The 12488-nt window shown below is 43.7% G+C and overlaps 1 protein-coding gene across 1 annotated transcript in view; it reads left to right on the top strand.

Annotated features, from left to right (window-relative positions):
• MAU2 (MAU2 sister chromatid cohesion factor) overlaps nt 1-12488 on the top strand; it is a 58708-nt gene that overhangs the window by 2953 nt on the left and 43267 nt on the right. The window contains exons 2-7 of the mRNA XM_015415523.1: nt 17-335; nt 6069-6086; nt 6691-6756; nt 8489-8584; nt 10689-10783; nt 12048-12075. Coding sequence (XP_015271009.1) covers nt 17-335; nt 6069-6086; nt 6691-6756; nt 8489-8584; nt 10689-10783; nt 12048-12075 — 622 coding nt within the window. The remainder of the gene's footprint in view (nt 1-16; nt 336-6068; nt 6087-6690; nt 6757-8488; nt 8585-10688; nt 10784-12047; nt 12076-12488) is intronic.

Below are 12488 nucleotides of genomic sequence, written 5' to 3'. Positions count from 1 at the left end.
CCACGACGACGACGAGCGCGACCACCAGCGCCACGGGGGGCGGCGGCGGCGGCTCCTCGGCGTCGTCGTCGTCGTCCTCCTCGGCGGCGTCCGGCGTGGGCGGCTCGTCGTCGTCGGGGGCGTCGGAGTCGTGGTACGTGGCGCTGCTGGGCCTGGCCGAGCACTTCCGCACGTCCAGCCCGCCCAAGGTGCGCCTCTGCGTCCACTGCCTCCAGGCCGTGCTGCCCCGCAAGCCCCCCGCCCGCGTCGAGGCCCGCACCCACCTCCAGCTCGGCTCCGTCCTCTACCACCACACCCGCAACGGAGAGCAGGCCCGGGGGCACCTCGAGAAGGCGGTGCGTCGCCCGCGGAAAGGGGGGGCTGTGGGTGTGTGGGTGTGATGCTGGGGACGGGGTGTCGGGTGGAAGTGTCGTGTGTTCACCGCCTTTTCCCAGACCCTTTTTTCCCCCCAGCCAGAGCTCCAGGTGGATCGCGTGGTGGCATCAGAGGGGGAAAAGGCCCAGGAGCACCTTTAAGACTAATAAAGGCTTCGATCGCGCACCCGAAACAATCCACGCTCCATGCGCTTTGAGTGCGCTTTCCAACTCGATTTGACTATATGAACTGGCAGAATCCAGTTGGGAAGTGCGTTGGAGAAGAAGAGGAGATTGGATGTATACCCCGCCCTTCACTACCCGAAGGAGTCTCAGAGCAGCTTACAAACTCCATTCCCTTCCCCTCCCCACAACAGACACCCTGTGAGGTAGAAGAAGAAGAAGAGATTGGATTTATACCCCGCCCTTCACTACCCAAAGGAGTCTCAGAGCGGCTTACAAACTCCTTTCCCTTCCCCTCCCCACAACAGAAATCCTCGGAGGGAGGTTGGGCTGAGAGAGCTCTTGACAGAAACTGCTCTTTTTCAAGAACGGCTCTTATCAGAGCTAAGGCTTGCCCAAGGTCATCCAGCCAGGTGCAAGTGGAGGAGTAGAGAGTCAAACCCGGTTCTCCCAGATTAGAATCCATGCGTTTAATCACTACACCAAACTGTGTGGAAGGTGGATTGTTTAGTGTGTGGGACTGCAGCCAAACTTTATTGTAGAACAAATTTAAGAGTTCAGTGCAATGCTCCCTCTGAGCTGTGGAGTCTTGTGAGCAGAAATGCTACTCTGAGCTACTGGCATTAACGTTGTGAGTGAGCAGTTGGGCTACTGCATAAATCAGTTTGCTCTGGAGCTGTCCTTCCTGAGCTAAGGCAAGTGTGTGTGAGCCGGAGGCTAAAAAATTATGAGCTAGCTCACACTAACTCAGCTTAGAGGGGACACTGGTCCAGTGGCACCGTTAAGACCAACAAAGATTTATTCAAGGTATGCGCTTTCGTGTGCAGGCACACTTTATCAAGTACGTTAGATTGGCAGGCAAGGTTCAAAACTTATAGCCAGAGAATGAACAGCAAATTAACATGCAGTGTGCTGTTCATTTTCTGGCTATAAATTTGAGCCTTGCGTGCCATTCTGATGTATTTGGTGAAGTGTGCCTGCACATGAAAGCACATGCCTTGAATAAACCTTTTATGGTCTTAAAGGTGCCACTGGACTCTAAATTTGTTCTACTGCTTCAGACCAACACGGCTGACGAACGGGATCAAGCTTTATTGTAGCATCAGCTTTTGAGAAACACAGCTCTCTTCGTCAGATGCTAACTTTTCCGCATTGCGCATAGTAACGAGTCAAAGCAAAGCTGGACAAATCCCGGTACGGTCAAGGTAGTGTCACTGGCATCCTGTGACAGCAAAGAAAAATAGTTCAGGCCACATGTAGGATCCGTGCAGTGCTTTGTTATCAAGTTTCAAGTCATTCTGCTGTTTTTGTAGTGCGAAATGCTTCAGTTTAATTTGGCATATCAAATTGTCCTGTGGATGTCCTGTCCTTTCGGTTTTACTGACATCTGCCTTGAGTCTTGGTGAGAAAGGCAAACTATAAATGACGTTAAATATGTTATTTTTTTTGAGTATTCATGAAATCTAAAAGTATGAAGAAGTGCCACTGTATTCAGGTACCAGAGAGAAAAAGAGATGCAAACTGCTTGGCTTAAGCATACCTTTCTTAGTTTTCGATGTTTAAAAGGTGCACGGGGTGAAAATAGAAAATGTAGAAAATGTTTGGTAGTAAACAGTCTCTTTTGGAAAGAAACAGTTAAATAAATCATACTATGATTATAGCTTGTTTGGATATCGTGAATATAAAAATGTTGATTTTTTTGTAGGTTATCACAGGTTAATTGTCTAAAAAGTTAGGTGTGCTTAAACAAGAAATGTGTGCTTGAAAATATGGTGTAGATGTCTACAGCAGTGTTCTCTCTAAGTTGAGTTATTGGATTTTGCTGTATGAACTGGCAAAATCCAGTTGGAAAGTGCCTCTGGCTCACAATTTTTGTCTTATCTCAGGAAGGATGGCTCCAGAGCAAATCAATTTATGCACTAGCTAAATCGTACGCTAATAACTTCAATGCCAGTAGCTCACAAAGTAGAATTTTTGCTCACAAGTCTCCACAGTTTAGAGGGAGCATGGGTCTACAGTATACACAGGAATTATTCTTTAGTGTTATAGATTGCCTTACTTAAAATCTGCATACTGCACATTCTGGGTGACTAAAATCTTACCCTGAAGAGCATTTTATTCATTTGAAAGGTTTTTTTTTTTAAAAAAAATTATGCCCAGTATGTTCTGGGGAAGAGTGTGGGAAAAGTTCAGGTTTTTCCTGCCATTGAACATCTCTGGTGAGATTGTGTAAATGGGGGGGGAAGGGGCTCCACTTAGGGGTGTTACATAAACAGAGAGCATGATTATCCAGGACAAAGAATGGTAAAGTAGAGCTCTGCAAATCCTGGGCACCAGATTGACATAACACTTAGAAATTTCATCATGCTGCCTAATATGCTTGGTAGTTATTTTACTGTAGCATCGTTCTGTGATCCTCACTGGAAGCACATTGATCACTGTGCACCAGTGTATGTTCTGTTGTATGGCACAAATGTAATGAAGTTCTTGTCGTTTTTGTTTATGCTGTAGATAAACTTCACAGTATTCACTGATAATGAATGAATTTGTTTCTTACGCAGATGTTTCCTATACAGACTCAGTTCAGTATATGTATATACTGAATATTCATTTCATCAGTCTGTATAAGTAAATTTTTAAAGAAGCAATAATGAAATGAGAGATTGGGAAGAAGTGATTGGGTTGGTGTTGGCTTTTGCCTGTAGTGACAACTAGGGGTTACCCTTCTTTGACACTTATGTTATAACATTAAAACTATGAAAAGAAATTAGGATTAGATTTGGTGTTAGCAGTAATCAGCGCTATTTTTGGGCAGGAACGCACAGGAACGGAATTCCAGCTGGCTCCCAAGTTGGCCACACCCAGCAGGAACTCATTAGCATAATAGGCCACACCCAACAGCAGGAACTCATTAGAGTTGGCTACATTAGGGGTGTGTGGCCTAACATGCAAAGGAGTTCCTGCTACCAAAAAAGGCCCTGGGTTTTGACAACAAACAAGGTAAACAGAATAAGAAGCAAAAGGTGGCTGTGGCTGGATGACCACACTTCTGGTAATATGGGAATGCGGCCTAATATGCTAATGAGTGTTGCAGTCAGGGGGTGTGGCCTAATATGCTAATGAGTTTCTGCTGCTGGGTGTGGCCTATTATGCTAATAAGTCCCTGCTGGACTTTTTCTACAAAAAAAAGCCCTGACAATAATTAAGAAGTGCCTTTAAAATACGTAACCTTGAAAACTGACAGGTTAGTTTGGCTCTTAGATTGAAAGCGTCTGTCAAGCTCTGTAATAAAGGGTGCAATAATAATGAATAGTGGGAGGAGGACCTTGGATGGAACTTCTTGGGCTGCAAGGAAGAGTGGCCGGGGGTGTTGAGAAGGAGCAATACGAAAATCTTGGCATCACAATATTAAAGATAATTTAAAATATGGTGGATACATAGAGATGTAAAATGTGTGGAGATTTTGAAGCCATGGAACAACCTTCTTATTGCAAAACAGGAAATTTGGGGGAGGGATGAAAAATAATATGCAAAACTTTCCTGTAAACGCTAAGCTTACGTCATTGCTCTAGCAACGTAACATACATTATTTTATCTTAGCGTATAAAATTAAGTTCTTTGGCATATTTATGAAATTTAAAAGTAAAAAAATGTCTTGGCTTTTTGCAGGAAAATTACAAATATATCAGACGTTATTGAAAGAGCTAGAAGCTGCTGCACCTCCTATGTCGCGTCAGTGCCTGGATCTTAATGTTTGCTCTCTTGAGAGCTGAGCAAAGAGAAAAGAGAAAACACCAATTTTGTAGTAAATGAAATAGTGAGAACCGTGAACTCTTCAGAAGTGTGTTATCATCATATACCTTATAGCATTCTAATTATGGATTACATTAGACACAGTAGATCCTTGGAAAAAAAATTTTGCATACAGTTTTACTTTTTAATATGTTGATGTAATGAACAAGATCAAGCATACACAGCCATGCACAGGAAGTTTCATAGTTTACAGCCAAAAAAACTGAAAGAACCTAGCACCAGTCATATATATTATTTTAACAAACACTGCAACAGCCAGAGGGTGGGGAAGCTCTCAAGTTAAACTAACTCTCATATCAAGGTAAAATGATCACATCCACAGTTGCCAGTCATTTTCTGTATTGAATTAAGAAAAAACCCAGTTCCTTAAGAGATTTCAAACTAGTTCTAAGACTTCCAAAGTTGCTAGCCGCTACATAGGTTGACAGTTCAATATTGTTTTGTTTGTCTTAACAGTTGTGTCGGAGGATGCATAACTCCCCCTTAAGCCACACAATGGATCTATTTAGCTACCAAACCAAATGGAAGGACAAGCGGCTTAGGCGGCATATAAAATTGCTTTGACATTATTTCCCCACATGACTTGTTCTTTTAATACTGTAACATGTCTCACATGAAAATCTTCATACTTCTTGAGTGTGTGATACCTTGTTTTAAAAAGACTTTCTCTGGCCCCGGCCAGAGGTGCCAGAAAACGCGGGGGGGAAGCGTGGCTATTTGCGCCGTCGCATTCTGATGCGCTGTTATGCGATCAGACGCGACGGCGGCTTCCCCGCAGCGAAGAGGAAGCCGGGGGAGGAAGCCACGCGACGGCGCGATCACACCGGGAGGCTTTGCGGCCCGTGGCAAAGCGTTTGCTAGTACATGCGGTGTACGAGTTTTTTACTGCGTGGCTTCGGCGGCTTGCCACAGGAGTGCTACGCCTCCCAGATGTTCCCGTGTGATCGTGCTCGGATACTCCGCGGGACTCCCGTGCCTTCAGAGAGAGAATATCCTTAAGAGAGAATATTCCTTAAGAGAGAATATCGTATAGGGGTTTGTTCTAATGTTCCACAAATTTTCCAGTTATTCCATTAGAAAAATTGAAGGAAAGGTGGGGTTCCCACATGTTTCCATCCTCCTCCAGGTCTTCACCTCTCTATTGATGCATTTATCCACAGTCTAATCTCCACATCACAACAAGAAAAAGGGACAGGACAGCAAAAATAAAAACAAGGTAGTTCAGGCACCAGCCTTAGGTTTAAAAGAAAACAACAGCCTAACAACGAAAATAGAGTTTTATACTAATAAATTTACACTGTATAGAACCTATGACAAGTATTTAGAAGAGGATATGTTTGAATGGATGGGAGATGGAGGCAAGGAAGGGGACTGTTTTACCTGCTTCATCTGTAAGCACAGACTCCATTTGCACAAGGGGGAAATGGAGGGAGAATCCAGGCTGTGCAGAGTAAACATCTGAAAGGTTGGAGCTTCAAGTAGATGGTGAAGGTCGGGCTGAGAGGGAGAAAGCAACCGCTAAAGGGATTTCTGGTCTTCCTGGATTTGCTCTGCCCCCCCCCCCCCCCCCGGGTTTTTTTTAGTGGTGGGGGATATTCAAGGGGAAAAGTAACTTGCTTGTGTCTTGGAGGAGGAGCTGAAACATTGTTTCTTTGAATTTCGCTGTGCTCCATTCTGTCAATTGCAGAAATCCCTAATTTTTCTTTATTTCTTTTACAGTGGTTGATATCACAGCAAGTATCCTTTTCTGTCTCTTGAAAATTGGGATTGATATCCATGAGAAGTTGCCACAGGGTGCCTGGGTTTTAAATACCACGACCCTTTGGGCAAACGAAAAGCTTTCAAGATCTCTTGCGTCTGTATCATGGCTTTGTGAATTTATTTTGTTTATTATTTATTTAATTTTATTTATTCCCCGCCCTCCCCGCGCGCGGGCTCATTTATGTTTTGATCTCTTACAGTATGAGTAGTGAATGATTTAAAACACTCTTAGTGCCGGTGTCTGGTTTGCACAAAGATGAGATCTATCACATTTTAATCCCATACTTATATTTTCTTCCCCTTACCTACCCCACAACAGCCCTGTAAAGATTAAGCGCTTCCAGGCAATTTAGGCATTTGAACCTAGGTCTCCCCAGTAATTTGTGAGACTCTTAACTATGATGCCACCTTCTGGAGGGCAGGTATGGGGGGAAGGCCTGCTTGCTCCTGTATTTCTCATTAGCATTTTTTTTTGGCCACTGTAAAAAAGGGGATAGTGCTTTATTTACACGGACCGGTTGGTATGATCTTGTTGGGCTCCTCTCAGTGTTCTTACGTTTCTTAATTAGGATGCTACCAGATTCCTCAGTTTGAGGATGTCAAGTTTGAAGCAGCCAGCCTCCTCTCTGAGCTATATTGTCAAGAGGTAAGTAGAAAAAAAGAGTAGACTTCACACACTGCCTCTTCAAATGCCAACATCTTTTGGGAGCTAGCAGTCGAAGAGGGATTTTTTCTTTGGTTAAAGTTGCTTATTTCTTTACAGAATCACAGTGCTCAGGGACAGTTTTATCTAGGACTATCCCTTTTAATTGTCCTATTTGTTTTTAAAAGATACATGTTGTTGTTTTCAATGTTCCCTCTAATTTTTTCTCGCTACTGTGTCTTTACAGAATCACAGTGCTCAGGGACAGTTTTATCTAGGACTATCCCTTTTAATTGTCCTATTTGTTTTTAAAAGATACGTGTTGTTTTCAATGTTCCCTCTAATTTTTTCTTTCTACTGTGCGGAGCAACTCGCATCCTGAGCAGAATAGAACTGCTGTAATCTTAAAACGGGCAATGGGCACTGCAAGACCGCACATGGCTCGGGATTGCTGCTGAGCGGGGCTTCCTGTGTTAATGAGCGGCCACTCACAGCACGACTTAGAGGGAACACTAGTTGTTTTCCATTAAAAAATCAGTGATTAGATTTTATTCTATTCATCTGGCTTTTAGTCCGTCAGAATGATTTGATGATGAAACTGAAATGCATTTGTAGTTGTGTGTTCCTGGGAAACGGCTAGCATTGAGGATCCTAAAGGGAGAAAGTTCAGTTCTTTTTTATATAACATTTTTTATATATATATCAGACATACAAAGATAAACATACATATGGGGAATTTTCTTTACATCATTTTGATCTAGTTGATGTCCTCATACAGTATCTAAGTAGTATTCATTATTTTTTTTATTTATTTATTTGTTAAACTTTTGTCCCGCCCTCCTGGTCAAGGCCGGCTCAGGGCGGCTAACAACAGATAAAATCCCAAATCACATATGGATAATAAATACAACTTTAAAATACTATATTAAAACCAAGTATAATAATAAATTGCTCGTCTTATGAGTCAGTATTGCTGGTCTCCTTCAGATGCTGTAAAGTCCTTCAGATGTCGTAAAAGGGGGAATCGGCTCTGCTTCAGATGCTGTAAAGTCCTTCAGACATCATAAAGGAGGGAATCGGCTCGGGCATTTATTAGAGGTCCAGTGGATCAGGGCTCTTCGCCAAATGATGTCAGTTGGCATTCCCGGTGGCTCCAAAGGCCTGGCAGAAGAGCTCCGTTTTGCAGGCCTTGCAGAATTGTAGAAGCTCCCACACTCCAATACTTGGCATATACTATTCTTGCTGCTGTTACTACATGTATAATAAGGTAAAAGTCTTTTTGTTTACATTTTTCTGGTATTATATTCAATAAAAACAGTTCTGGTGTATATGGTATCGTATTTTTTAGCACTTTTTGTAACAGTTCATGTATCCAAGACCAATACTTTTTAACTGTATCACAAGTCCACCACATATGGAAAAAGGAACCAACATTTTTTTGACATTTCCAACGTTCATTAGATAGGTCAGGATAAAATTTAGCTAACTTATCTGGAGAAATGTACCATTTTATAAATGTTTTCTTTATACCCAGTTGCCTTTATAATCTTTACAATTGTTTTCCATACACGTAACCATTGATCTATATCAGTATTATGACCAACATAATGGGAAACTTGCTAATTCATCCAAAATATTTGTGTTGTGCTTAACCACATCTCTTTTAAAGTCTTTCCTTAGTGTTGCTTCCCTCCTCCCCTTGCACCTGAGTTGATTTTTGTCTCTGGCTTTTCAGAACTCGGTTGATGCGGCGAAGCCGTTGCTGCGAAAGGCCATCCAGATTTCCCAGCAGACTCCATACTGGCACTGCCGCCTCCTCTTCCAGCTTGCAGTAAGCTTGTTTTGGATGCTAACTCTAAAATAGGTTAAAATGTAGCAGGACGATTTTACTGGGTGGGTAAGGTCAGCTGTGGTGTTCTCACAAGATGGAAGGAAGTACGTGGAAGGGTTGTGCAGGGCAGTCTCGTCTAAAGCTAAGCTGAAGTTAACTTGGTCAGAGGAGATAACCCCAGCACAGGGAGGAAGAGAAAGCAGACCCATAAAATTACCGGTTCCCATGCCAATATTAGACTTTAGATGCTGCTACTACTTGCCAACAACCTCAGATATGCAGACGATACCACTCTGATGGCAGGAAAAGGACCTAAAGAGCCTCTTGCTCAGGGTAAAAGAGGAGAGCGCAAAAGTGGGCTTGAAGCTCAACATCAAAAAAACTAAGATCATGGCATCCGGCCCCATCACTCCTTGGCAAATAGAAGGGGAAGTTGTGGAAGTAGTGACAGACTTCACGTTCCTGGGATCACAGATCACCGCAGACTGTGACAGCAGCCATGAAATTAAAAGACGCCTGCTCCTTGGGAGGAAAGCGATGGCGAACCTAAACAGCATGATAAAAAGTAGAGACATCACCCTGCCAACAAAAGTCCGCATGGTCAAAGCAATGGTATTCCCAGTAGTCATGTATGGCTGCGAGAGTTGGACTATAAGGAAGGGCGAGCGCCGAAGAATAGATGCTTTTGAACTATGGTGCTGGAGAAGACGCTTGAGAATCCCTTGGACTGCAAGAAGATCAAATCAGTCAATCCTAAAAGAAATCAACCCTGACTGTTCCCTGGAAGGCCAGATAATGAAACTGAAGCTCAAAGACTTTGGCCACCCAATGAGAAGGGAGCACTCACTGGAGAAGACCCTGATGCTGTGAAAGAGTGAAGGTCAAAGCAGACGGGGACGGCAAAGGATGAGATGGTTAGACAGTGTCATAGATGCAATGAACATGAAGTTGAGCCAACTTCAGAGGACGGCGGAAGACCGGAAGGCCTGGCGTGATGTGGTCCATGGGGTCGCAAAGAGTCGGACTCGACTGTGTGACTCAACAACAACTACTACTACTCACCATTGGCTACAAAGAGCACTAGCACTTTACACTGTTGTTTATGACTGTATTATTGTACTGTACAACTGTGGTTTTATTGAACTTGTTTTATTGTTTTAAAATGTTCTGTGTGCGGTCCTGAGCCTGCTGTGGCGGGGAAGGCAGGATACAAGTCAAATCAATAAAAGAGAACCCTTGAGGACCACTCGCCATCTTGTTAGCCTACCTTTCCCCCACACACTTGACGCTAAGTCATTTACGACCCAAAGGGGCAATCTTTGTCTTGCCTGATTGCTTGGGGGGCAGTTTTCTTTTCTGCAAGCGGCTCAGTTTACAGCCTTGGTTGGAAGGGTGTGTAGACGAAGTGGTGGAATTCCTTGGTTTGGCTGCGGTCTTGAAATGTCAGAGCTTAATGTGGTGTTGGTGGGATTTCCCTCCCTGGAAATTAGCAGCCATTGCTTATATGAAGCTCTGCTCTGGTAGCAGCAGATCCTGCCCTCAGGTGGTGGAGGTTGTGGCAGCTTAATACAATGTAGCTGAAGCTACAACACAGGCTGGAATACATTGGCTAATGAGACACATTGTATTTCTCCCTCCAGTGTGAATTTGTCAGTGGCTTGCAAGCCTAGGGGAGCAATGTGGAGAGTTTAAAAACCTTGTCCTAGATCTGGAAGAGCAAAGAAACTCCACCAAGTTCTTAAGACAAAGTTTCACATGATCTCAAATGTGAGAACTGTCACAGAGCTTCAATAAAATGTTGAAAGGCTCTGTTTATATCTCCATCAGTTCAGTCCTAAATAGGTCTGATCTGAATCCTACTTAAGTCTACTAAATGAGGCTTACTCCCAGAAAAGTGTTCTTACGATTGCACTGTATATCCTTTGTGTGACTTGTTAACCATCCCAACTCTGACATTAATCCCATGTACTGCCAAAGTACAAAATGTTCACTGGTAGTCAGTTAGCTGCTTTGTAATGGTGCAGTTATCTTTCCTGATCGGACGGCCAGCATTCTGTAATGTGAGCAGGTATGTGAGCATGTGTTTCTCTTTTTCTTGGTTTAGCAACTCCACACGCTTGAAAAAGACTTAGTGTCAGCCTGTGATCTTCTGGGAGTTGGAGCAGAATATGCCCGGGTGGTTGGGTCGGAATACACAAGGTAAGTCCCTCCTCATCTGTTCAGGATTCTCAAGGATGGCATAGAGCTGTGCTGGATTGTGACATTAACCATGAAGCCTCCTCTCAACCCGTATTGTCTCAGTTGATGCTCCCTCTAAGCGATGGAGTCCTGTGAACAAAAATTCTACTTTGTGAGCTACTGGCATTAAAGCTGTGAGCGGGTGATTTGGCTATTGCATAAATTAGTTTGCCCTGGAGCCATCCTTCCTGAGCGGAGATAAAAATGTGTGAGCTGGAGGCTAAAAAAACTGTGAGCTAGCTCACACTAACTCAGCTTAGAGGGGACACTAGTCCCAGTACTGCTTAGTATTGCTTGCTCTGACTGGCTGTTGCTCCATACAAGTCTCAGGTGGAGGGGGCGGTCTCTCCCAGCACCTGATTGGAGTTCTGAAGGCCTGGGGGAAAGCCCCCTCCCACAGCCTAGGGAGCAAACTACTTTTTCTGAGCATTTTTCCAATGGAAAACATGAGAAATTTAGGAGAGGGCTAAAAAAACCCCTCCTATTAAATACTTTTCTTTTTTCAAGAAGTGAAATGATTTTTAAGGAAGGTTGTACTGACTCGAAATGTATAGCACAAAAGTTTTTATGCAAGACAAGTGGTAACATTAGCTAATGCTAGTTCGGGTGTGTGCTTTAAATATATCAGTGCATCTTAATTCTCATCATGGCCCTATCTGCTTATACTTAATGTATAGAGAAACGAAATTTCCATACAAAATTGGGGGACCTGCTAGGTTTGCAGAAAAATCCTAAGAAGTTACATAAAATGGAGGGGGGTGTTAACTTCCCCCCCCCCAAAAAAAGAGGAATGTTATCTGCACTTTCCGCTATTACTGGTCATTTTTCCATTTCTGAACCAAATAAAAAGGCCTCATGTTGTTAACTCTGACACAGCCAATGGAGTTTTATACTTACCTTGGCTTTCCCTGGCATCTTCCATTACCTTGCAGCCCCTGCACTTTGCCTGTGTTGGCTCAGCACGAGTCTCCAGCAAGCTCTTCTCCTTTGAGATATTTCACGCAAGCATTGCGAAAGAACCAAAGCTGACGGTTGTGGAAGTCAGAGCTCACTGATTCTGCTCCGTTCATTCCATTCTGAGTTTTGTGGTGTGGTCTGTGTTGAAACTGCCACTGTTCCAACACTTTAGCTTAGTGGATTAAAGAGCTGAGTTTAGTGTTTCTTGCTATGCAGCATTGGCGGTTTTCATGCGAATCTTGATGCATTCTTTCTTTTCTTCCTCCAGAGCATTGTTTCTACTCAGTAAAGGCATGGTAAGTAGGAGGGGTTTTTGTTTTGTTTTGTTTGGACGGGGTGCTCTTAAAGGAATAGAATCAGTTTTGTGTAGTGGTTAAGTGTGCGGACTCTAATCTGGGAGAACCGGATTTGATTCCCCACTCCTCCACATGCACCTAATAAGAACATAAGAGACGCCAATGTTGGATCAGGCCAAAGGCCCATCCAGTCCAACACTCTGTGTCACACAGTGGCCAGAAATACCAGTGCCATCAGGAGGTCCACCAGTGGGGCCAGGACATTAGAGAGCCCTCCCACTGTTGACCCCCCTAAGCACCAAGAAGACAGAGCATCACTTGCCCCAGAGCCCCTATCTATACCTTGTGGCTAATAGCCACCGATGGACCTCTGCTCCATATGCTTATCTAATTCCCTCTTGAAGCCGTCCATG

Source organism: Gekko japonicus, unplaced genomic scaffold (assembly GCF_001447785.1).
Source record: "Gekko japonicus isolate JY-2015 unplaced genomic scaffold, Gekko_japonicus_V1.1 scaffold1726, whole genome shotgun sequence".
In the NCBI taxonomy this organism is placed as follows: Eukaryota; Metazoa; Chordata; class Lepidosauria; order Squamata; family Gekkonidae; genus Gekko; species Gekko japonicus.
This window is presented reverse-complemented; position numbering and strand designations above follow the sequence as displayed.